The 27,079-nt window shown below is 43.7% G+C and overlaps 1 protein-coding gene and 1 long non-coding RNA gene across 2 annotated transcripts; both read right to left on the reverse strand.

Annotated features, from left to right (window-relative positions):
- Positions 1-2,863: 2,863 nt before the first annotated feature.
- On the reverse strand, positions 2,864-3,232 carry LOC132455515 (uncharacterized). Its single transcript, XR_009525255.1, has 3 exons — positions 3,172-3,232; positions 3,035-3,094; positions 2,864-2,951 (listed from the first exon to the last, which is right to left on the reverse strand). It is a non-coding gene; the product is annotated as an uncharacterized LOC132455515 (long non-coding RNA).
- Positions 3,233-5,506: 2,274 nt separating this feature from the next.
- LOC132454874 (aquaporin-3-like) lies at positions 5,507-10,442 on the reverse strand. The gene is given in 6 exon segments (XM_060048420.1): positions 5,507-5,567; positions 6,288-6,396; positions 6,399-6,462; positions 8,019-8,131; positions 9,556-9,637; positions 10,335-10,442. Coding segments are annotated over 6 exon segments (537 nt in total).
- Positions 10,443-27,079: the final 16,637 nt, after the last annotated feature.

Consider the following 27,079-nt stretch of genomic DNA (forward strand, 5'->3'; position numbering starts at 1 on the left):
GAAGGACACACGTTACTGGCAAGATTTACATTAGAGAACTTTGTTCCTGTTGTAAATACACCGAAGAATTGAAAGACAGAATACAAAGCGCAGGCTGGTCACTTTGGGACGAGGGGCTGGTACGGCGTGACACGGAGCTGTTTGTCTACGGTGGCTGTGGACCTATGGTGAGTACCTCGCACCTAAACCCTAGATTGGTAAGATTGCACGCACCCAGGGAAAGATTAGTTAGGCCTACATGCCTCAAGTTCAGCAAACCACATCGGGACAGACATAGGTTACGGGCTGCCTACTCAGGTAATGACGAGTACGGTAGGACAGCATCGTAACACTATTAGCGGTTGATTATTTATTGGAATATGTTAATGTAGAAATTTGTATGGAAAAGACCAAGAATGTTATTGTCAGATGTATATACAGAGCTCCCGGATCGAACATTGAAATATTTAAAGATTGGATGGAAAACATGTTTATAATATCATTGAAAATGAATATGTTCATGTGTGGGGAACATAATATTGACCTTTTGAATCCAAAAGAAACATAAAATGACGGAATAATTCATCAATACTATGTACAGTATGGGTTTATATCCTATAATAACAAGACCTAGTAGAATTACTTCTCATTTGGCAACATTAATAGACAATAAATTCAGAAATATTATGGAAAACAATAGTGAGCAGACCGCTATACAGTGACATCAGTGACCATTTGCATGTTTTTGTTGTGTTGTTGTGTTGTGTTTGTCACTGTAATGATAGGAAACCTAAGAACACCAGTCATTTTAAATACAAAAGACTGAGAACCGAAGAAAATATAAATGTAGGCCTATTAAAGAATGACTTACTGAAACAGAATTGGAGGATAGTATATGAGGTAGACGATATACTATACTGACAAAGCATACAATGGATTTCTTAACGTTTTTAAATCATTTTATGACAAACACTGTCCTGTGAAACAATACAGTGATGGACAAAAACAGACAACCTGAGCCCTGTTTCAGGGAGCTGGTTTTGAGGCAACCCCGAGTTTGTTCGCTCTGAGTTAATGGAAACTCTGGGTTTTCCGTTTCAGGTAGCAGGTTCAGCGCAACCGAGAGTTAAGGTACGGCCACACCAAACGCGTTACCCGCGTACCACGCGTATAAAATCGGCAATTTTTCCATAGGGAAGCATTGGTTTACGCGCGTATGAGGTGCGTACACGCGTATCATGCGTACCAAGCAACATTTTACTCGCGTTAGGGGCGTATGAGGCGCGTATATATACGCGCGTACGGGAGGAGTTCAAAAAATTGAACTTTTTACGCTCATACGCGTGATACTTAGCCGCAATAGCCAATCAGCGTGGAGCTTGACCCGACGTCACTGGCAGAGAGTAGTGACCCTTGCACAGAAGCATACGGCCGACATCTTTCTTTATTCTGGGTGGAAATAGTAACATAGTTACGCCATTAAATGCGTTTATGGAAACATTTTTAGCGAGAAATGTGCATTTTACTTTCATAATGTTCACTCTGTGAATGTGAAGGATGTTTGGTTTGATAGTTATGACGAAGAGTGAACGCTCCGTTCACTTGCATGGACAGAGTCTTTGGTTGCTAAGCAACCTCAACGTCTTGGCGGACTATTTCTCTGCCGATCAACACTACGAATGCTGGAAACAAACCAGACACACCATGTGAAGTTATTTAACCCGATTATTGTTATTTATATCCGAGATTATTTAATCTAACCCGATTCAAGCTCTATCATGCACCCAGACACGCCGGCGTTTGGGTTTCCTTCCTCGGACTCCTAAATCCAGCGCAACCACAGGCGCGTAGCTGCGTATGTAGGACCATTTTTGACACAAAATGGTCAAGCAACATTTTAGCTGCGTTACGCGCGTATATGGTACGCGGGATACGCTTTTGGTGTGTCCGCACCTTTAGTAGCTGCGGCAACATACGCCGTGGGTCTAACCTGCTCGGGAGGTGGTTAGACCTACTCTGAGTTTGTTGTCTATAAGGCTGAGGGCAGCTCTCCGACAGAAGGAAGTGTTGGAAATGGCATACTTTTCTACGAGAGCCTGTGGACGTAGAGGCTGCGATCCTCAGAGGGAATCTCCGTGAGGAACGATTATTAAGACGCCGGCTGGATATACTTTATTTTCCTGATAATATTCTTCACGAACGATATCGTTTTTCAGCGCAATCTATAATTTATTTAGACCACCTTCTCAGCCTCCATGTTAACTCTCAAACGCAGCGGGGGCATGCTTTAAGTTTAAGTTTTTTTTTTAACGCAATTAACGCATCAGGAGAATGATCCGCCCCGTGCATCCCACCCGCTCTGTACTACAGTCACTTTAACGTTGTGGCTTTCCAATGATCAGAGTAGCTGACTAACCACGGACCTATAACTGCTGCAAGTCAAGAAACGCATATTAAGAATGCAGGGCAGAAAATACCCTGGTACTGCTTTTAACCAGATGCTTCTTCTCTACATGCACATGCTCAGCATAATCGTCTGCATTGTTCACTGGAGTAAAACCCTTTGAGTAAACTGTTCAACAAAATAACTTGTCCCACCACAGCCCGTGTTCTAATAAAGACAATCTACTTTTTATGAGGATTTCTTTATTTCCTGAAAGCACAAAAAAAGTCATTCATATTGGGTATGTTTTTAGAGCAGAGAACAGTATCCCAGTTTGCACCTCACCCACCTTTAACTTATGTTCCAAAATTTGGATCTCCAAAGCATCCTGCATCTTTTGTCTGCTTTGTGTATTTGCTTTTCTAGATAGATTTTATATAAGTCTTTGACTGGAAGCTATAGGAATGCAAAAGATGAGATTGGATTTCACAGTGCCAAGTTGAGCGTTTCATTATAATTCCAGGGAGAATCTTACAGAGGTAAGCTGTGATTTAGAAGTGGATGGCCTCTCATTGGATTCGATTTCATCCTGTTTGAGAGAAAGAAGATGTCAGTTTTAAATTGTACAACGCTATCATCAACTTTTAGAGGTTATTTTTAAAAGGTGTTAACCTCAATAGGCCTTTCCTCTTCCCTTTCGAATGCCGCAGACAATGTTTCTCCATCATCTTCCTGTAATGACATTAACGGTTGTGTTCAGAAATTACCAAGACATTATTAATAATCTGTGGAAGGTGAAGAATTGTTACAATTGCATGGAGGTTGGTGAGGGCATCTGGTTCAAGTGGGGCGATGACGCCATCAGTAACTGGAAGAAGATGATTAGACAGCTCGGGTTGTTCCTGCGTAAATTGACACACACACACACACACACACACACACACACACACACACACACACACACACACACACACACACACACACACACACACACACACCACCACACACAAATTACATATTGAACAAGTGGAAGATATTAAACTTTCCTCTTATTTTTATTTTATTTTACTAATTTATTTTACTCACGCATTGACTTGTTCAGCTATTTCCTGCCGAGCTCTCTCTCACGCTCTCGCTGCCGCGGGAGCAGTTACCCATTTGTTAAAATGGGTAACTGCTCGGCATACGCGTTCATTAGAATGTCCAATACCGTGGGGGAAAAGTAAGTGGATCTACGCTTTTGGTCCATGTTTGATCATGTTATCAGAGATCCATTGATGATGGCTCTTCATAGTCAACAGGCACGCCCTCAACCCAGAGTGAACTTACTCAGAGTTGATAAACCCAACGCTGATCACCTGTTCTGAAACCGAAAACCCAGAGTTGCTTTTCAACCCTGAACTCTGAGTCAACCAACTCAGAGCGCAGGATTAAACTCAGTGAATGTTAAACCAGCTACCTGAAACAGGCCTCTGTCCGTGGATCACTAAGGGTTTAAAAAATGCCTGCAAAAAGAAAAATACAATTTATGGAAAATGTATGAAAAATCCAAATGCAGAAGCAGAAAATAAACATAAAAAATTTAAAAATAAATTAACCAATATAATTAGGATACGTAAGCAAGAATACTATAACAAAATACTAGAGAATAACAAAAACAACATGAAAGGTTTATGAAATATGCTAAATAGTATTATTAGAAATGGATAAAAAAATACAGGATTTTATTTTATGGAGAAAGAAAAGACAACAGATAATATGGATGATGTGGTTGATGGTTTTAACAAATTCTTCGTAAATGTGGGACCAAAAAAAAAAGTGGGGTGAATTTGTGGAATCGTTTAGAACAGGTCGTAAAGCTTAGCACAAGCATAATTCAGTATAAAAAGAGGTACAAAAACACTTTTTTGAACGTTATTGTGATGAATGTGGGTGATTTTGAGTGTGATATTAGCTACACAGGTTGTATTGGGATAAGTGATTTGGAGGTTTTGTTTTCTTCTTTGTTTTCGTTTGTTTGTTTATTTTTGTAAATTTGTAATTGTTTTGTAAGGCTTTGTAAATGTTGTAAATAAGGGTATTGTATGAATATGAATAATTTGAATGTGCATTATGTAAATAGTTGTTTAAACTGGTAAATGCATAGCAGATAATTATGAGCAGTTGAATAAGGGGTGGGAATATATAAGCTTTGGCTTCCTCTCACTGCTTTTCATACACAGACACTACATTTATTGTATCAATATATTTAATGACAATTTATAATTATTGTTTTTTTGTGCATTTGTATGATGTGTCATGCTTGCTTTTCTTATTTATTTATTTTTTTGTTTGAAATAAAGACGAAAATGAAATAATGGTTTGCGTCTACACGTTGTGTAGGATTAAGGCCCCTGGTCACTGAGGATCACACTAAAGCGCAGAGATGTAAAATACGGGGACTACGGCCACGGCCCCACAAATCACCGCTGTCCGAGATATGGTAAGTGATTAGGAGTAAAACATCCCACAGCCCCAACAGAGTTTATATGCACATTTTAAGAAGGCTGAATCCTTCAGTCTACTTGTTCTTCAAAACCTCTCTGAAATGGAAGGTTCCAGAAGCCGCTAATAAGGAATCCCATGGAATTCAAGGAGTTTTTCAAGAATTTAGGACTTTATATTTTTCATAGGGCTGGGCAACGATTAAGAGTTTTAATCGCGATTAATAGATTTAATAGTATTGGTGAGTTAACTCGAGATTAATCACACTTTTAAAATTATATTTTAAATCCACTCCAATTTAATTTAAATGAGATTAACAAATGGAATGACACATTATCAATCATACCAAACGTACTTAATCAGCAAAAACCCGACCAAGTGATCTTGAGGGAGTTTTATTGACTCACTCTCTGTGGGTTGAATATGATACTTACGGAACACCACAGATTTGGGAATTGTAAACATGTAGTCAATTAATACAATAAACTACAAGTGTAGTTAAATTCAAATAAGTAGCGCCACAGATTTCGGAATTGTAAACAGGCTGTCACTTACTTCAAGTGTAATTGAATGTAAAGTAAGTGGAACTAACAACAAAAAATGATTTCTGATATGAATGTTGACATTCTGTTGGCAAAACATTTCAAAATCAAAGTAAAACTAAATAACCGCCCCAAGGAACGGGGCGAACAAGGACACCAAGAACCAGTAGCCTTTCGCGCTGTGGAGGCAAATGGCCACAGTGTTTAGATCAGAAGAACTATTTGAGACCACAGTTTCTTTAGGATTCATTTCACAATAATAATTTATTTGGATGACCCGCAATATGTACTTTTTCTAGTAGCACCCTCTAGTGGCTTGGTTTGTAGCTGAAATTATAGATACATATTTTCATGTGACGTCTTCTGAGATCTTCTCTGTCTTGAGTAGTAGCAGTAGTAGTTTCTCGAGAAATTTTAAAAGATGCAGTACAAAAGTGACATAGGGCAGGTTGCGCTACGTTTGAGTGATACTGAGCTGCAAAGAAATTGTAAAAAGGAAGCCACTCGGTAAGGTGTCCAGATATACAATCTTTCATTAGGGATGGTATATAGTCCCTACCAAGGGTTAATTGAATTGTTCCATGACCTTTTGACTGGCAATACAAAGGTTGTGCATAAGAGTTTCATGTTTTTATATTTGGAGAAAGTATATCAACTGATGGCAATAATGCCACACAAAACAGAAGACAAAATATTAAAAAAATACATTCATTGATTTTTTGGAAGTTGTGAATCGTTTCAGAATCATAGAGAATAATAAACTTTGTTGCAGTGCAGCCCTTACATTTTTTCATCATGTGCTCTACTCAGTAACAACCCAAAAGCATTCCCAGCCAAACTCCTCCATTTAAGATACAGGTGATACAATCTCCCTCCTTTATCTAAAATGTTCCAGCTACTCACTACCCCCGCCTCCCCAGCCCGCCAGCGTGGTGAAGAGGCGCGGCCCCAGGTCCCGGGCAGGGTTCATGGAGAGGTCGATCACCAGGCCCACCGTGAACCGGGGTTAACCGGGGTGTTTTGGGGTTCAACGATGGCCAGGATACACACGATTAGTGTGGCCATTCCGATCTCCTGACACACCGCGGACACAGAGTGCATTGTGGGGTTTTGATGTCAGTTGATGATGATTTATTTTTATTTAAAAGCGCTTTTCATTTAAGAAATTTCCAACAGAGGCCAACTGTGCTTAAGTCTTGACACAGTGTGAAGTGAGCTTTTGTTTTGTCACAGATATTTCTTGCAACCCCAACATTTCTGCTCGGCATTAAGGCATTCAATATGTCAGGTTTAATTTCCTTCCTTTTTTTCCACATCTTGGGCCCTATCTTGCATCCAGCGCAATTTACTTTCTACACTGATGCATGTGTTGTTGCTAGTTTGCAACTGGCGCAGAGCATTCTTTTCTCTCCCCAGGCACGCATCGCTAAATTAGGGAATGATCTTGCGCCCCAAGGGGCGGTTCAGCGAAAGTAGGAGGCGTATTCTGACGGAAACCATCCCTGGTGCTATTTTGCAGTTTCAGAAAACAATTCCGCCACAAACCAGGAAATTCCTGGTTCAAAGTCAGTGGTGTGTTGTTCAGATGCTAATTTAACGGCGCATGCATAATATTGCTTGTGCACCTCGCGCATACACTTTGCTTCTCTCATCTACTGTAGCCACACATTCTTGGTAAATTATTTGGGAAAGAACAGCTGATACAGCGGTAATAAGTTCACTTTTAAATCAATCCAGCTGCAAACACCGTACAGGAAACACATATTTTCTTAACACAGACATCGTGTACAAGCCCATAACTTTTAGGATTGATGAGTATTTGATTGTGAGAAAACATTGGTTTACTGCAAGTGAGTGTTAAAAGAATGAATGAATGTGGTCTCATTGGTTTATTGCCCGTTACGCCCAAACCACACCTACGGATAATTAGGCTACTTCAGGGCACCCCTTTTTAGATTTTCGGCCGACGCAAGTGTCATTTATCCGCCGGAATAATAGCAACATCGCCATTTAACCGCCCACAAAGCTACTTGTGTTTGGCGCTTCTCACTTGCATTTCAGACAGTTAAAATAGGGCCCCAAAAGTTAAAGCTGCATTAATCCATTTCCAAGCGCCAAAGGGCAAAGAGAGTAGGCCTACATTATAAAAACAATCTTGTGAAACAACTTGACAGCTAAACCACCCCTCAGTGCCGCCCCGGCGCCCCCTATCTATATTTCCCAAAACAAAAATCGCATTCAGCGCACTTCAGAGGACTAACTCAATAAAAAACAGATTAGATGAAGGCGGTGCTCATTGCCTGTCCATCAGCGTACGTGAGTACAACTGTTGTTCCGTATTTCACCCAAAGTGTTGACTTTAATAGCCGGATAGCGATCCACTGGGAGGATTCACAAAACACTGAGCATTTAATAGGGGCTGGAGTGGGGGAGAGGGCCTGGGGACTGATGGAGTGGTTTAGAGATCCATCTGGGCCCTGTAGCTATCGAGCAGCGGGGTCACATTGTGCTATTCTTAAATGTGTATGTTGTCTGAGATGCGATCGGGAGCAATCGGTGTGCCAAAGATTTAATTGTACCCTAGTTGTGGAGTAAGGGATGTGACGAAACGATTTCTGACACTTTGTTACCTGGTCGAAGAATCCGTTGAGCAGACTGAGATGTGGGGAGGGATGCATAGCGAAGATCGTTGCATTTGTCCCATCCACAGACAGCGTCTCCTGTTCATAGTCCCACAGCGCATCTGGTGGGGCACGCACATTACTGCGTTCAGTGTTGATGAGACCTGCTGCTTCATTAAATGTAAGCACCTGCCTCCAAGACTCTCGTCTCTGCCTGACAGCAGGCCCTGTGTGTAAATATTGAATAAGTATTGATCTTGTGTGTTTGTTGGTGCCACGCTGGTGCCGGTATTATCAGATTACATTAAGAGGAATAAATGGGTTTGATATCGGGGCGATAACACAGAGCAGCGCTAGGCACCGGCCTCTGCTGAGCTCTCCTTCTTGTGATGATCCTCAAAGTTCAGAAGTTTTTTAACAACGCTTAACAGTGGAAATATGTTCAACCTTGAGTGCCAGGCGAAGAACAGCACCGCTTCACAACGAAAGGTAGGAAAGAGCTTGATCACATTTCAAACGATGTTGAGAAGCTGATTCGGGTGGTGTAGGGATAATCAAAAGCAAATAAAACATAATGGCACGGTGTATTGTCAAATCTGTTTTCGCTGTTGAATAGTTTATACGGCAGAATTGTTTGAAGAAATCCCTCTGTCAAGGCTTTTTTGAATTTGCCCCTCAGTGAAATAGTCTAGGGGTGGGGCCTCTGGCTGTAGACCGGGAACTTCCTCCATGGCTCCCTCCCAAGGATGCAGAGGGCAAAGGTCACGGCTGGGTTCAGGTGACCACCTACGGACGGCGAGAAGGACAGAAACATGAGACTTTCTAAACAGGACTCCTAAAGGAGATGTTTTCTTAGCTATGATCAGTGATTCAAAGTGAAACTAGGGAGATGGAGGCCTTCTTATCTTCTTAGAGAATACTCTCGCCCTTGATTCTCAAAGATCGAATGCAGCGCCGAGCCCGTTTCCATATAATTATGGGCTGCGTGTGAGACCCCGTAGAAACGGGGGGGAGGTCTCTGTGACACACACTAAATTGGAGGGATGAAAAGGCGAAGAGAAAAAAATAAAAAGTAACTTACAATAGTCAATGTTTTTCTGTGTGTGTGTGTGTGTGTGTGTGTGTGTGTGTGTGTGTGTGTGTGTGTGTGTGTGTGTGTGTGTGTGTGTGTGTGTGTGTGTGTGTGTGTGTGTGTACTGAAGAAATGAGGTGGATCTGTTTCGACGGGGAGCGCTCGTACTTAATGAAATTACTTGAGTGTTTGTTTTTTATGTCTTCACTTCCGACGCCGTCATGCGCCCCGTTGTTTTATGATCGAGGATCTTCTTTGTATTCTTCTGACTTCATGCAGAGTGTTTGTAGTGCTGATGATGGGCAGCTGTCGTTCTGACTGGTAAACAGCGTGGTGATCTACTCCTGCAGGGTAAACTAAATACTGCACTCACCAACGCCATAATAATGTGGAGCTGATATATGAATCCTACAAAATCGTACAGACACAAGCAACCAAACAATTGAATTCATCGGAATTACGGGCAGGCCCCACCCAAAGGCCAGGTAGACGTGAGGAAGGCGCCGTGGGAACCTCCGCTGCGAAGCATCTGGCCCACAAAGCCGAAGCCAAACGTCTGCAGGAGGAGGGAGGGTTGCTGAAACCATTCTAACCTGGACCACCACCCTGGTGGGGAGTCCCACTGCACCCGGTCTCCTTCTCAGCCAGGGCGTGTCTCTTTTGTTTTGACCTCGAGGGTCAGATATTTTTGTGGGTGTTTTGGGTGTGATTGTTATTTCATTTTTTTGGAGAACGGGGGACTTTTAGCCTTAGAAACATGACTTTAAACATGGAAAGATGAACTTGGGTCTTCCTGATGTCAAGGAGGAGTTTCCCTCTCGGTTTTTCTGTGTTTTGCACAGCAGCCGCCTGCTGCTGAAATCACAGAGACCCACCCAGTTGGAGTCCTCTTTGGATTTGTTGTCTGGTGGAACTCAGAATGCCTGCTTACAGACTATTACCTCTTCCCTTGGTTTGGATTCTGGTGTTAATAATGTTGAGTAATTGAACTATGTATCATTGCCCAATTTAGAAATCACTGGTTCGTAAGGTACCGTCAAGCAACGCGTTATGGTGCCTTGTCAATGTCTGTATTCATTAATCAGTAACCGTTCATATTTTAATTTATTAAGTACAAAGCCGATACCACCTATTTGATTGTACTCTTTATTTCCCGCCAGCCTCATTTGTAAGTTGCTTTGGATAAGTGTCTGCTCGATCTATATTGATCTATTCTGAAAACCACACAGCCCCGCCCGGCCCCGTATACTCACCACCAGAACCAGGGTCCCCAGGCACTCTGCCAGGCCCTGCTGGAGAAGCAGGTGCCTGATGTGGAAGATCTGTGCCAGCATCTCAAGGACTGCCTTCTGTTTTTCCATCATGAAGAAATGGTGAGTATTAATTGTGGCTAGCAGCTGTGATCGACTCAAAGGGTAAGATTCTGTGTCTTTCTTGCTCAAGAAATGTCGGATCTAAGTTTGACTCTGTCTCCACCCATTCATACCCTCTCTACAGGACCTCGGATCATAAGGTCTGCACCCCATTATTTTTCAACGTAATCTCTTCCTCGTTTCTATGCTATTACTGGCAAATCGGCCAGAAAAAAATCTATTATTTACATACTCATTGGCTTATGAGCAGTTATTAGCCAATGTATTGTTTTCAAAGAGCCCCACTTTACGTAAAACCATAGGCCATATATACGCCACATGCCTGGAATTGATTAGCATAATACCAAAATAATAATACCAGGAGGATGTGAAATATTTAGATTTGGGAAGTGTTTATGTAGCGGTTATGAAAGTCCAATATTAAACCAAAATTACACCAGCACTCGATTTGGATGCAACACTGGTCAACACTTTGTTTGGTAGCAAAACATGATTTAAAGTGCCTGGAACGGAACACTTTTGGAAATATATTGGCCAATTTTTATGTCTAACCATCACCATCAGCACCGAGTGTGAGATTCTGTGAACTGCGACTATGAACTATTGCCTGCTGTCAGAACGCAGAAACAATCTGTTTCCTCACTCCTTCATTTCCGTGCCAGATATGATCGTGACAATAATTGCTTTCTTCAACTTTTCCCAGCCATCAGAACCATTCCCTTCCATTACGGGTACCAGTTGTTTTTTCCCTTGCCGTGCGTTCTTCTAAAGGTTTTTACTCTTTATATTCCACTGAAGGATTGGCCCATGAATCCCCACCGCCGGAGCACCATGTGTCCGATGAGTGCAGAGCTAAATAAAAGACGTCTTGTGAAAGATAGGCGAGAGGAGCCATCTATTTAAACCCACTGTTTTTTTCTTTTGTTTTTATGACGAAAAATCAACCACAATGTTTTCTTGTGCACTTCAAAAAGGCATAAAAACAAAGGCTGAGCTGAGATCAACAGCCTCAGCCCACACAGCCGCCACCGCCATGCGAAGCACCATTGATTACCGCGGCGGCAGCATGTAAATGAGCATCGACTTCCATGTTTTCATCCAATCATCTCTCCTCCTCCTCACAGGCCGTCGGTGGGGAGTGATTCAGATGCAAAATGCATGTTTGTTTAGCATCCAACGTATAGTCTATATACATGGTCATGTATGTCAGACTATAATCATATACAGGGAGAGGGTGGGGAACTACTTCTGCTTGGCTGACCCGCTTTTGAATGTTGTAGTTTATGAGGGAGAAGAGGTCATGCCCTTCACCAGCTGCAGTGTTTGACCTCGAGAATTAATGATTATTCCCATCCCTTGGATAGCAGAACTGTTCTAGTTGAATAGTATTCTGGAAACCAGTATAATCTTGGAGCTCATGTTTTGCTTGCTCTGGCAAATAGAGAGGTTAAAAAAATTATTTGTGAATTGGTCTGGCGATATCGGGCGAGTTGTATAGCACGTATCCATGGATACGTTTGTTGACATAGAGGGGTGGGTGTCACATCTTTCCCGGGATGGTTTTTAGTGCGATGTTAAAGGAGCCTTCTTCTACCACCAGGTGCCCTTTGGACGAGCCATCACAAGCCCTTTCACAATCGATCCCTTTGTGCCCTCACTTTATAGAAAACATCTTGCGATGCAGCTGGACACATCTTCAGTGTTGTATCCTGGGTTCATCAGGTGTTTCGGGTCTTGCAACATACACCCTTGCCCATGCGACCCAGCCGGAATTGATCAAGTACCGGCTTGTTTCCAGGTAGCACTACCTCACCCACGACTCTCCTCTCCTGATCCACAGCCACCTTGAGGCAACTTCAGCTGCCTCTGTGGCCATTGTTGTGGCCCTTCGGTTGCTTGCTCATGTGATGCCCAGCATGTAGTAGACCCTACAGAGGGACTTGCCAGCGAACCCTCTATTCCCTACTTCAATGGGCTCACACCTCGCTCACCACCCATTGGAGCAGCACTGCTCCACAAGCTTGGCGTATGTCGCTCTCTTCCTCTCGTTGGCTTCCCCGATGCCCCCTTCCAGAGGGTAGGTGAATTCCAAGAGGATGACCTGCTTTGAGGCTTCGGAGAGCAGCACCATGTCCGGCCTCAGTGTCGTGACAGCAACTTTTCCTGGGAACTGGAGTTACTTCCCCAGGTCAACCTTCAGCTCCAGGTCTTGTGCTGTTGAGAGCAGGCCGGAGGAGGAGGTCCTGGAAGTTGCTGTTGGCTTCTGACCAGCTCTGATGAAAGCGATGGTTTTCTTTGCTGGGCGGATACTCTTGCAGTGGTCGAATCCGCTGCAGATGGTGTCGGCAATGACCTTGAGGACTTGGTCTTGATGACAACGGTAGCGTCCCTCCCCAGGGCTTTCGAGCAGGAGCTGAGAATATGCTCCAGGGTCCCTCTCCTCTGGCACAGAGGGCATGCTGGTGACTCGACCATCCGCCAGATGTGCAAGTTGGACGGGCTCGGTAGAACGTCATACACAGCCTGGATCAAGAACTTGATGCGATTTATTCATATGTCTATATCTGTTCTCTGTTCCTTTTCAAGGAAATGCTCTGTGACCCTGTCATACCAGCTGTCTTTTCCAGTGACTTTACCATCGTCCTCTCAATGGCCAGCAGTGCTAGGCTGCTTAAACGGCCTTGGCCCAATGTGTTAGGGGTGAAGGACTTGAGACACTTTAAACAGGAGAAGATCCTTTATACACCTGCAGATGTAGATCCAATTGTTGCCACTAATGAGAACAGTTTGTAAAGAGGCATTGCACTGTCCAACTCCATGTCTTTAAGGACCCCCAAGAAATCACACAGCTTTCCCCTGATACCCTGCAAGTCCTGATCTTAATACAGGACTTGAAGTTCAGACCTCAGGCTCCCTGAAACAAAGTGATTAGCACTACCTCACCCACGACCAAAAAAATATTAAACTCGAACAAGGAAATGTCGGAATTCTGTTAAACTGAAACAAGGAATTGTGTGTTTAAGGGTATGAAATGTGCAATTAAAATTGTCGAGCAATCTCGCCACGCAAATATCAAGAAATAGGTTGCAGTTTGTCTTTCAACTCGCTTGCAAATATCCACGATGTAACTGAGGACTAGTGATGGGTCTCTAGCGACCGAATCAGTTGGAATGAAGGACTCTTTAACAAGAACGAACCTATTCCACGTTTCAGTTCTCCCTTGTTCGTCTCTATCGTTCGTTTCCGCAGACTCGAATTCCACTCGCTGACTCCCTGTTCACTGGGTTAAGTTAGCAGAGTGGTGAAGTGGGACTGGCCTGGGCAAGAACATCCCGATTCTGTACGTGAAGCGCTTCTTAGCTGAACGGAACTTAGTTGTAATGTTGTGTGTTAATTGATGAGCCGTCCACTTTCGATGTACTAAAAAAAGCTGTTCTATACAGCCCCGTTGAATTCGATGGACGCTGAGCTTCAACAGGCAAATGCAGTATGACGCTACAGGAATGTATGAGAAGGAAATCGAGTCAGTCGACCTGGGACAAGCAGCTGATTCTGAAGGAACTCGTCTTCGAGATGGACGTGTTCTAACGCATTTTGTCAACAACAAGTGCGTTCATTCGAAGCGGATGGGTGGATTGTCTTTTCAAGCAATCAGCCCAACTGTGTGTGTGTGTGTGTGTGGGTGTGTGTGTGTGTTGGTGTTGTCCACCTGATAAAAGTCTGCTCCAGAACAAAGTGAAGCGTAAACATTGAACCCCACATCCCCTTCCAGTCGCAGACACAAACTCCTCATCCTATAGTCGGTTAAAACGGATCCACAACATGTCTGTCGACCTTTCCGCATTCTGTAGTGCTGCGGCGAAGTTCAAACCGATAATGTATCTTGTTACACGGCTCAAATGTTACAAAGAAACGGGCAGGAGACAGCGCGACAATCAACGTTTCTTAGTTGAATTATGTGAAAGCATGATTCAAAATGTTTTTGACAGTCATGGAGCAAAACTCAAAGCAAATCTCCCGCCACGTCTCTGTAAGGCCAGGCCCACTTTAATCCGGTTAGCGGGGACAAGCCCTGTACATGGGCACATCCCCATCCCGAAACACGCGGGACCAGGCCTACGGGAGCAAAGGCAGACAAAGTGAGTAGCACACACAAAAACATCTGAAAGACCAAATTGGCCGTAAAAATCTAGCTACTATTTTCCCCAATATTCCAAGAAGAGGGTTTGGAAAACACTGCCGTGGTGATAGCTAGGAGGTCAATCAGGGACATTTCCATTGCTTCCTATGGGTGTCAGGGTGCGTAGTTACATATCACAATGCTTTTGACATTTCCTGTAGGGCAGTGCAACAGAAAGATAGGGTCTGACCTTTTGCATACTGTCTCACTGCTACCTCCTCTTCTACTTTCTCTCTATCGGAGACGAAGACTCACCTACTCGCATCACGGTAGTATAGCAGCAAGTGCTACCCAATACACATGCACACATACGGCCACACACACATGCATGCAGACACGCTAGAACCAAAATTATTATCACGATTATTTTGATCAATATTGATATGATTATTTACCGCCATTATTAATTTGACAAATATATTTATTGAATGGTCAGGTAAACATGACACTGCTTTAACATCTGTGATCCATTCTACTTCATTCCTTGTAATGTACAAATTTGTGCATGCATAACACCAGCTTAAATCAACAGGGCACAGAATTTACAATCTTTAAATTGTAAAAGATTTGTTAAACTTTTAAATAAGGTGCTTATTTATGTGACCTCCTAGAATCAAAATAAAAATGATTTCACTTTATTCATTGTATCCATATGATGAGATGAGTTTGAATAAATCTGCTGATTTTGACCCAAATAAAATAGTGCCCAAAATAAAGGTTTACTAAAATAAATATGCCATCACTGAATGCAACAGAATCAGAACAATTAAATGCAGGACAATGCTTCACAATATTGACGGTGTTTATTGGAAACATATCTTTGGCCAAATGGAATGTGATTGCATTGGTGATTTTGGCGTGTCTTTGTGACCTGGATGGATATGGTGTCACACTGTACAGGTTCGCTTTTATGGACGTCTGAGTTGAAGTGGGACTTCTAACTCGTGATAAAAGCCGATGCAACTCTTTTACCCTCCATGCTTTCATCAGACCCTGTTTTGTGGTGTGTTTTCAGGTGGCTGAATAAATTAGTTGTGTTGCCTTGTGTCGCTGACACAACTCTACGGCACTATTTGCAATTGTTTGTTGCTGGTCAATATCGCTTGCACTAAATCCGAAATATTTCCAGATAACGTTGATGATTCGCGACGAGGGACGAGCTCTTCGACTTCTACTGTGTCAGACATTTTATGCTGTTTCTTTTATTTCTAAGTAATGGCTGAGCCTTGTCCAGACTGCCTCCAGTAGACTCAATGTCAGGCTTCGCGCCGCAGTGCAGTTTGTGCTGGACTCTTTGCAGCAAAGCCAGAGCGTATACCGCATGGGCGGGGCACGCTTATTATTATTATTATTATTTATTTTTTTTATTGTGCAGCCCTAACGCTCCCACGCACCCACGCAGGATTCTTGGTCTGCCCTCAACACAAACACACACACGTCCTTGTGACATGTTTATCTCGCTTTGCCAGTGAATGTAACGAACAGGGGTGTCTTCGACCAGCCCAGTGTGTTCACAGGCTTTACACATGTCTCAGTGTGCGTGGTAGCCCATGGATGACAGTCGCGGTGGATGTGGTTGGGAAGCTGACGGCGAGACGTTTTGACAGCTGCTGAGAGACGGGGGAGAGGGCTTTATCTGTAGCTTATTACATAAAGAGGAAGTGGAGGAGCTCCTGCTGCGTTCCTCCTTCTCCTTCTGCAGCCCCACCTGTGGTGCAGCTGGAGTCCCCGTCAAGTACCCCCCTAAAATGAAACTCAGGATCCACTTCGGACGTCTTGGAATGATAGATGTCCCAACGAAACGCATTTATTTATAAAGCATATTCAAAAACAACTTAAAAATGGGCTTTACAGTAAGGAGACATACAATAAACACCATCTATCTGTAAAAGTTTTAAATAACATCACAATACTTGAAATTAGGCGCAGGATTTTGAAATGCATGAATCGCTTTAAATTACCTATATATGATCAGGTTGTAAATCTATCGTAAGAATGAGCCCTACCCCGACTCCCTCTGTTGTGTATGAAGGCCTCCAGCAGGCTGCAGTTCACTTCCTGGCCACAGGGGCTAGTGGAGAGATTCTTACATAGGCCTACATAGTTCGGAGCTAGAGCCAGTGTTTTGGTTTCAGAACGCCAGAGAACCGGCTCCTGCCTGTAAAAAACGGTTCAACTCCAACCCCAGGATTGAGCTGGGCTAGAACGAGAACTGCCTTTACGCCAAGGGCAGGGGGCGGGGTTATCTTTACCTTCATAAACAGGAAGACCAATGAAGACCGGCATTTTTAAAAACACAGAAGTAAACAATGGACGAGAAGACGAAAACGCAGTGGTCCGTGGAGGAGACAACCTGTCTCCTTGGATTCTGGTCTTCTTCCGAGGTCCAGAACAAGTTAGAGGGAGCAACCCGGACAAAGGCTATCTTTGAAAGCGGAGACGTATGCAGACGTTTGCAGTGACGTCATGACGTTGCTCTCGCCGGCTCCATGGCTGGCTCTGGCTGGTGTGAAACCAACTGGTTCATAACTGGGATAAGGCTGGAACCAGTTTTGAACTGGCCCTAGCACCAGCCCAGAACTGGCTCTTGGTTATTTTTGGTGTGAAAGGCCTAACAGAATACCTTAAAAAAAGATTCAATTCAAACGGCTGACCTTTTATTTAGTTTTACCATTGGCTGGCCAACTATTCAGCAGTTGAATGAAATATAACCCCGGCCTTTTTCCGTGGGCGTATTAGTGGCGTGATGAAAGGGGTTTTGGGGACAGGGAGAGTGCTCTGTCAGAGAAGTGGATGTATTGAAGGGAACATGTGAAATTACCGGTGGTTAATGTTTGAATATGGGGAAATTGTGGGAGGACAAAAGGCCACCGCTAATGGGAATGTGATTGTGTTCACTCTTTGAGCCTTGCAAAAGCTCTTTGTCTAATTCAATCAATACTTCATGGCCACACAATGCGCTGTGAATAGGCACTCTGACTGAGGAAAATCTAAGTATGCTGATTTAGACCGCAAATGCAGCCAGTGTGGCCCGCTCTCTCTTCAAGCTGGGGCGCCAGGGATATAAATACGTTTTTTTCAATTTCAACAACGTTCTAGGGCCAATGTCCATTTTCGTTATTTGTTATGTCCCGGATGGTTGCTCAGAAGCATCCATCCTTTATATGCATTCCGGCATCCCTATATATTTTCTGATATCTTCCATGTTAAATCAGCACGATACACGTTTGATATTAGCAGGTTCTAGTGGCTTGAGTTTTAGCTACAGTGAACAGTTAAAGCTTTATAATTTTAGACTGTCAAAATGTTTTCCTCTTCTGAATGAATGAAGGAGAATCAAGATATTTACTACAGGACCATGGCAACGGAATTCTGCGAGGATGTTTTCATAACAGGTAACACCGGAATACTTTTTACGTGACCTTATTAAACCCCGAAATGCTGTTTCTCGTTTTATGTTGTTACGGAATTCTGGGAAACCTGCGTCGGAGGTGGCATAACTTCCCATGCAACAAGGCTTCGTCAAGAGCTTCCCACATGGTTCAGATTGCTACGATTTGAATAGGGTAAAGAGCTACAGTAGAAAACTCAGATAGTGCAGGTTTAAGGAACAATGAGAAAAAAAATGAAAACCTTTGCATAGCCTTTAAGACAAATACTCACACGCATTCATTACTGAATCCCTGTTAGATTCATCAATATGCAACACCATCACTTTTACACTTTTTTCACAGCTCAACCCCTATGAATCATACGATTTATCAATGACTGGATTCACAGTAGAGGATTGCCTTGTTCTGATCCTCATATTTCTTCTCAAAGTAGTTTGTTCTATATGGATTTGTCTGTCCCTCGAGAAGAATAAACAAGGAAACGAAAAACTTTCGATCTCAATGGTCTGCCATCTTACCACCTCAAGCTACTTTGACTACTGTGAGACCTGGAGGAGAAGAAAGGGCATTGACACACACGCATGCACGCACGCACGCACGCACGCACGCACACATACACACACACACACACACACACACTCGCATTAAATAAATGCAAATATTTAAACAATAATAAACTATTATTATTACTTAGGATAGAAGTTTGTTCCAATTGAAAAGTGTAATTCCTATTCCTCATATTATTCACACACAAACACACATAGATGCACTCACGCACACGCACTGACACGTGCGCAGGTACATAGATACACAGACGAACGCATGAGAGCAGACAAACACCTTTTCTGTGTGAATGATTTTGTCATTTATTTCGGCTGTCAAACTCTAACCAGGTAACTGTTGAAAGGAGGCCGAATCTCCTCCGTGCTCAGTCCCCGCTCCGCCCGGCCAGCCCCCTTATCAGCGGCCCCCAATGTCACAGCCAGTCTGCAGTCACTTTCCTCCCCAAAATATAATCCTTCTCCCCATGATATAACTAAGGAAAACTGACATAAGACAGCCGGTGGTGGCGGCGTGCTATCAGGCCAGACGCTGATAGCACGCTGTGACCCCCGGATGGACGGATGGTTCCGGGGCCCTAAGAGCCCCGTGCCAAGACATATCTAGGGCCCATATCTGTTTTTTTGTTTCAGTATTAGAATATTCTGCCCACACACACACACACACACACACACACACACACACACACACACACACACACACACACACACACACACACACACACACACACACACACACACAAACACAGCTTTCTCAGGCGAAATATATATTAGCAATACTTAGTGGTGTTCAGTCACCGGTCTCCACTACTGGAGGCATATTTCTTCCGTGGCCAATCGTTAATCAAATGGTCTCTATTTGTCATGTAACCATGACAGCTGGCAGGTAGCCTGCATGAAGCCTACGATGGATGGATGGATGGATGGACAGGCAGACAAACAGGGAGGCAGGGTTGTCTGAATACCTGAAAACCATCTGAAAGATGTGTCTCTCAGAGCCGGCCCAGAGGACGGAGGCGATGGCAAAGGTCCTCCGCTCTCCTGGGGCCCGACCCATCGCGCGGAGAGAGCAGAGAGACAGGGAAGAGAGAGAGTGAGAGCAGAGGGATGAGGAAGATAGAGAGCAGAGAGACGGGGAAGAGAGAGACTGAGAGCAGAGAGACGAGGAAGATAGAGGGCAGAGAGACAGGGAAGAGAGAGACTGAGAGCAGAGAGACGAGGAAGATAGAGTGCAGAGAGACAGGGAAGAGAGAAAGTGAGAGCAGAGAGATGAGGAAGATAGAGAGCAGAGAGACAGGGAAGAGAGAGCAGAGGTACAAGGAAGAAAGCGCCCGATTTGTCTGAAATGAGCTTGGAGCGATGTAAAATCGAATTGGCTCACACGGAGGAAGTGCAGTCAAAGCAGAATTCTTACAGCGCATTTCACTCACTATGGGCTGACGGGTTGTTGGGCATTTCTAACAAATGACACTCAAATGATAGCTCTTGAATCTGACCCACAGCACATTTATATACTACGAATACTAATACTAATGATATTAACATTACTGATACTGATGATAATAGTAAAATTTATCCGAATCTTAATACTTCTAATATAAAATTAGTAATGTCTGTATCATTCTTAGTAATATTGATATCCTGATACTAATACTGACACCACCAATGCTAACATTAAATGCTAACACTAATCCTGTTACTGAAACAATGGTACTTCTACTATTTCAACCCAGTCGCCAAGAAAAAACGTTGACGGTGTACGTTTCCATGAACACTGGAGACGTACTATTACAACGTAAAAACAGCGTGTTATACCTACAGTATCCACGCGTGCCGCTGTGGAGGCGGGTTTCGGGGTTTGGGTTTCACGGCTTTCGCGGCAAATTGTGGACACGATTGTTTAGGGGGGGGGGGGGGGAGGTAGACTGTTGTTGACCGGGGAGGGGGGGGGGAGACACGTTTGTTGAGGGGGGGGGGGACGACACGATTGTAGGGGGGGGGGGAACACGTTAGTTGAAGGGGGACGACGACGACGACACGTTTGTTGAGGGGGGGGGGAGACACGTTTGTAGGGGGGGGGGGGCACGCTCGACAACGAGAGTTGGTTTTTATTGAACGCTCGACAACGAGAGTTGGTTTTTATTGAACGAGACTTCAACACGGAACAGCTGCACGAAACGATGGTCACGTCACTCTCGGTGACGGTGTCTCGGTGACACAATCACTGACTGAAGATTATGCAAGTAAAAAGTATATTTCTCGCTAGAAATGTTATTAGAAACACGTTTAACGGTGAATCGGTCCTAAAATATTGCATTTCCCATTCAGATAATAAAGATTAATAAAGATCATACACATTCACTGACTGAAGATTATGTAAGGAAAATGTACATTTCTCGCTAGAAATGTCATTAGAAACGCGTTTAATGGTGTATCTGTCCTAAAATATTGCATTTCCCATTCGGATAATAAAGATTAATATAAGCTACGCCGTGTTCCGGAGCCGCGGGGGATTCTGGGAATTGGGGTTGTCAGTTGACAAATGGGGCTTTTGTTAACTTGTTTTGTTGTTAGGATTAAGTGGGGTTGATGGGTTCGGGATGTTATGTGGTTGTGTGTTGTTCTATTAACATTGTTCGTGTGTTCATTGTTGTCGACACCGTCACCGAGAGTGACGTGACCATCGTTTCGTGCAGCTGTTCCTTGTTGAAGTCTCGTTCAATAAAAACCAACTCTCGTTGTCGAGCGTTCAATAAAAACCAACTCTCGTTGTCGAGCGTTCAATAAAAACCAACTCTCGTTGTCGAGCGTGCCCCCCCCCCCCTACAAACGTGTCTCCCCCCCCCCTCAACAAACGTGTCGTCGTCGTCGTCCCCCTTCAACTAACGTGTTCCCCCCCCCCCCCCCCCCTACAATCGTGTCGTCCCCCCCCCCCCTCAACAAACGTGTCTCCCCCCCCCCCTCCCCGGTCAACAACAGTCTACCTCCCCCCCCCCCCTAAACAATCGTGTCCACAATTTGCCGCGAAAGCCGTGAAACCCAAACCCCGAAACCCGCCTCCACAGCGGCACGCGTGGATACTGTAGGTATAACACGCTGTTTTTACGTTCCCACTGCACCGTCAGTCAACGGACGTGGGAAGGCGTGGCTGACAGATGGGGGAGTAGTCTTTGCAGAGGCATACGTCAGCCAAGCCCAAGCATACGCGATCTGATTGGATGACGGAACCGTCGCTGCCGAAAAAGTTGAACATTTTTCAACTTTCTGACGGTGGCGAACGCTCCAACTGAACGGACGGATCCACAATGCATTGCGCGTCCGTCCCCATTCAAAGTCAATGGGCAACGGTCAACTGACGGAGGTAGTGGGCACGGGGCGTTATATACGTCTCCAGTGTTCATGGAAACGTACACCGTCGACGTTTTTTCTTGGCGACTGGGTTGACTATTTATAGTCACACCACCTAAACCTGGCCTCATTATATGTGGTATCAAACCAAAACAATGAAGTGGTTGAAAGAGTCCCACCCTTGTGTACCGCCGTAGTGCTTAGTCCAAAGTGTTCTTTGGAACCTGAAACCTATTTTCTCCTGCAGAGAACATATCCCTTGGCTTGAAGAGTGACCAGTCCTATTTGTTAGGTAGTGCAGATATAGTAAATGTATTTTTATAATAATCGGCAAGGCAGCATTTCTTCTAAAGCACATTTAATACAAAGGCAATTCAAATAGCTATACAAAGTTATAATATAAAGTAAAGCAAGTTAGGATAAAAAGGTGATTGATTACCATTTAAAAGATAAAGGACTTAAAAGTGAAACAGAAAAAACGCTTTTCCATTGCAGGGCAGAGTAGGCAGTGAGACACAGAAACGTTTGTAAGCTTTGCTCTAAAAGCGTTGGAGTCGGGGCCTGACAGACATCTTCTGAGAGGTTAAACCTGGACTGCTGCCTGATAACCAAACCCTGCATACCAATGTTGTGTAGCTCTCTCCTCTTAGAGATTATACCTGTGGGGTATACTACGAACCTCGCTGAACATACCTAGGCTTTCTTGGGAAAACCTGACTCGCAGAGACGCAACTCGCGATCACAGTTAAATGGTACTACGAAGCCCACTTACGATTAGATTAGTCGAGCCAGGTTTTCCACTTTAGGTTCAATGCGCGTTCACGTGAAAGGGGCGTTTATCGCGTCATTTTACTCACCTTAAAAAACTGGATAGATCAAGCAGTCTATACAAATGCGTATAAGTGAAAAGATGCTGCATATTGTCTATAAAATAACTATGCCAAATGCAGACTTGTTCGCCATTATCCCCAATACAGTGATGAGGTTTTCAAAATGAATAAGCAACATCCAACCTGCCTTATTCTATAATTCAAAAATTATTATATTATTATAAAGAGATCGACTTTCGTGTCCCAGCTAACCCAGGCTTTGAGCGCAACATACCTCGCTGACCCAGTAATCGAGGTTCGTAGTACCGGCCACTGGACTGCTGGATGTTTACCAACCCCTGTTCTCACTCTCTGAGGTTAAACCAGGACTGCAGTTCTGCTCTAACTCCTCTAAGAGGTTGTACCAGGACTGCTGGGTGTTTACCAGCCCCTGCTCCACCGTGTTCTTCTCTCCCTCGTGGGACAGCGAGCAGGCCATGCCCGGAGGCCTGAGGGCCTTGGAGGTTTAGATGGAGGAGCATGTTGGAGATGTACCAGGGCAAGAACCACAGAGTGGTTTGTAAACAGTTCTTGAGCCACTGTCAGCATGGGATTTAGAGCCTGTGTTATGAAGTTGTTTTTCAGAGTTTGTGGAAAGAGTCTGGTGGCAGCCTTCTGAAAATATTGGAGTGGCCGAGCAGCTTCTTTTGGAGAGGTTTGTGAACAAACCATTAGAGTATCTAGGCATGTGGAAATTCAAGATCAAGGGTGATGGAGATTGTTCCGGCTCAGTAAGAACAGACATTACCTCTTCCTTTGTTCAGCTGGAGAAAAGGTTGTTGTTGTTGTTTTTTATGATTTATTTTTGAAGGTTTTATCCATTTTTATTGTAGAGTGAGTAAGACAGGTGTGGGAGAGGGAGGGTAAGACATGCAGCCAAGGACACAGGCAGGAATCAAACCCTGGTCGCTGCCGAAGGGATTGGGCCTTATGGTATGCGCTCTACCCAGTGAACCAGAGTTTCAACAGGTCCATAGTCACCTGGGGTAAACATTTGTGTGTTCTGTATAATTATGGTAGGCTACTTTAATATCTTGGAGAGAGAGAGAGAGAGAGAGAGAGAGAGAGAGAGAGAGAGAGAGAGAGAGAGAGAGAGAGAGAGAGAGAGAGAGAGAGAACTATGTTGGTAGGCCTAGTGAGTGGTACTTAACAGCAGTGCGTGCCAAGAGTTTATCTTCATGTCAGGTTTTGGTCGACGACTTGCAAGGGGAAGTGACTACATACATCTCACCCGCAGCTGGTCACCACCATGTCAAGGGATGATGTTTAAGTACGTTTTGAGTGCTTTTACCTGCTGCGTGGCCATTTAAAATACCGGTCTGATGATTCAGAGGCATCCCCAAGTGTCCTCGAGATGAAACTGTAACCTCTAAATGACCTTCGAAACCCACTATCCCCCCTTCTACGCTTTGGCCACATAACGTCTCTACGGGCAGCGCCTGCTCCTACATGGGCACCCTTCACTCGGTCACTTCATTTGAACCTCTCATTTTCTAGTAGGTTCTGTCATTCTCCTTCCTCCTCATCTTCTTTTTCTGCTTTTTTCTCTAATACACTTCATCTCCTTCTTCTTTTTCTTCTTCTTCTTCTTCTTCTTCTTCTTCTTCTTCTTCTTCTTCTGCTCCTCCTCCATCTCTTTCCCCCTTGAGGCTATTGGGATCACCCACTTGTCCTTCTCTGGTCCTTCTCTGCTGATCACTGGACGTCACGAGCCATCGGAGAAGGCTGACCTTCCGCAGAGGTCCCAGGCTAGGCGGTGACAGTGTGTGGTGGAGGGCCTGAGGCAGAGAGAGGCAGAGGCCACGGTGATAGGTAATAGGTGTTGCCATAGTCCACAAGGCAGCCTAATGGTGCCTTCACTCCTTCTTCCATTAGCCTAAAATAAAGACTGTGGGAGAGGAAGGAAGGAAGGAAGAAATAATACACAATTCTTTCCCAATTAATTTGTCTCCACGGACATGGATGACGTTTGCATGTATGCCCACAGTGCATGTACGGCTTTGGAGGGATATGCTTTTGTCTGTTTGTGTTTGTTTTTTAACAGTTTTTCTCGATCATTGAATCACGTTTCTGAAACTATTGCTCAATTTCTCAAAACTATAAACACAAACCTGAGAAGAGTTAATCATTTTGTCAAAACTACACAAATTCTTCTCAAAACGGATTTTTTCCCCACCAAACAGTAAACACAGCTATCAAATGAATATCTCTTAAAGAGCATAAATTAAACACTGATGTGATCAATTCAAAACACTTCCATCAAAATGCTATTTACATATGTTTTGGCTTTACGGGGCCATTATACATATTCCAATGTATAGAATTTTTTAGAAATAGCTTTCTTTTTTACGTAAAGTTGCAATTAGGTGGTACATATAGTATAAAGACTGTTGCCATATTGTAATACAATACTGTGAATGTATCATATAAATATTGCAGTGACACAATCGTATCAGAATAGGATACAATGCATATTTGTCTATCCAATGAGCTCCGATGGGCTAAACTCACAATCCCAGCTTCCCAGAGTCGTACTGTACACCTATAGTTGTTGCTGCAACATTGTTCTGACAATACACAAATGTTTCCTATTTTGGTAGATTACGGTACAGTAATTGCACGATAAGTAAAAAAGTACAAAAAGGTAAGAAAGCAATTCATTTTTTATACAATACAGTAATACAGTAAAATGTTCAGCTGAACTGACTGCATAAAAAGCTTTTCAAAGGCCAACAAAAAATAAAATTGAAGAATATAAATGAGGTGAAACAGATCTACATGTAAATCAGTATGCATTCCACCTCCAATCCTGATCAGGCCAAAGGACCATATCTACAACACAGTAGAGCTCACCCGAGTCCTCTTTTATTTTCTGGCACACGATAAAGTGTTTTGCCAGTTGAGTTTGAACAGTTGGGAAGTGAGTTAGACTTATTGGTAATTAGTTGTTGCGTTTTGAAGGCCAGTGCGATCCAGGTGAACAAAGTGTGCTAAATGATGAGATTTGTGCTTAGAGTTGAGCAAAAATGTGATTTAGAATTTCTATTTGTGAAAACAGTGGAATTGTGCTTAGAGTTTAGCAGTCTGGAGTCTTGTAGTTGATACATGAGCTTCAAGTTTTCAGAATTGTGTACATAGTTTCATTTTCTGTGTGTATACAATCGAGAAAAACGGTATCTCTTTTAAATGGCTGGACATGCTGTCTGTGCTTCGTGCCGTGAAGGCACAGGGGTTGTGTGAATCTAAAAGAGGACAGTCTCCCACTTGCAGAGTCAATATTTGGACGTAACACGACGACGCCTAACACCTGTGTTATGTGTGCTGCTGTATTACTAGCTAACCACTTGTGTGTCTTGGTAGGTTATTTCCTTGTTTTCCCCATTCACATTAGAAAGCTTCCGGAAATATTCGGAAACGTATCGGAAAGCGGGTTTGATATCCAAGTCAAATGAGATTACAATTTCCCGTGTCAAGCCTTAATACGACTCCCTTTTTAAATGTACGTTTTCATAATGTGCCCTGTTGAGTCAATGTCGGTTTCAATCCATAAATCTCACATCCAATATAGGCCTGCCGGAGTATATGGATGTTAAATCTGGCCTAACATGCATTGGTGCACTCTGCTTCGACCACCTCCTTAGTATAGAAATTACCAATACCATTGTACACGCAGCGCCCCTAATTGAAACCTTACACACAAGTAATCATTTATACATCACCTGCAGATATTTTATTAAAACATCTTGTCTCAATATAATCGGATTGGGTGTTGGGGGTTGCTGGACTCCTATTCCATCTCCGTGCCCTGGCTCGAATCCTGGACACGGTATGACTTTTGCATGGCCGACGCGGCCAGGCCACCGCCTTGTGTTTGTGGTCGGCCATTTTTAAAAAAAGGGATGGACTCCGATCTCTCTCCGGTCCACGTCGTTAGGGCAGCTGCTCCACCGGCCATCAGGGTAATGAGGAGCAGCTTGTGAGACTGTAGGGAAGGGGTTAGGTCACATGTCCAATGTATTGCATGTATTGCGATTAACCAAAACCCTGCTCCAAACCTCACCTTCATTCTCAACCCAACCTCTACCTTAACCTCCACCTTACCCTCCACCTTAGATTGGCCAGAAACATGAGGGAGGGAGGGGGTTGATGTGAGTCTAACCATGTCCTCCAGATATTCCATGTCCCCTCCCCATAAAGAATCCCTATCTCATATACTGGTGGTATCGCCGCCAAACACACTCTCTTTTGGCTGGACTCTCCCACTTGTGAGATTTTG

This window comes from Gadus macrocephalus, chromosome 4, assembly GCF_031168955.1.
Source record: "Gadus macrocephalus chromosome 4, ASM3116895v1".
Lineage (NCBI taxonomy): Eukaryota > Metazoa > Chordata > Actinopteri > Gadiformes > Gadidae > Gadus > Gadus macrocephalus.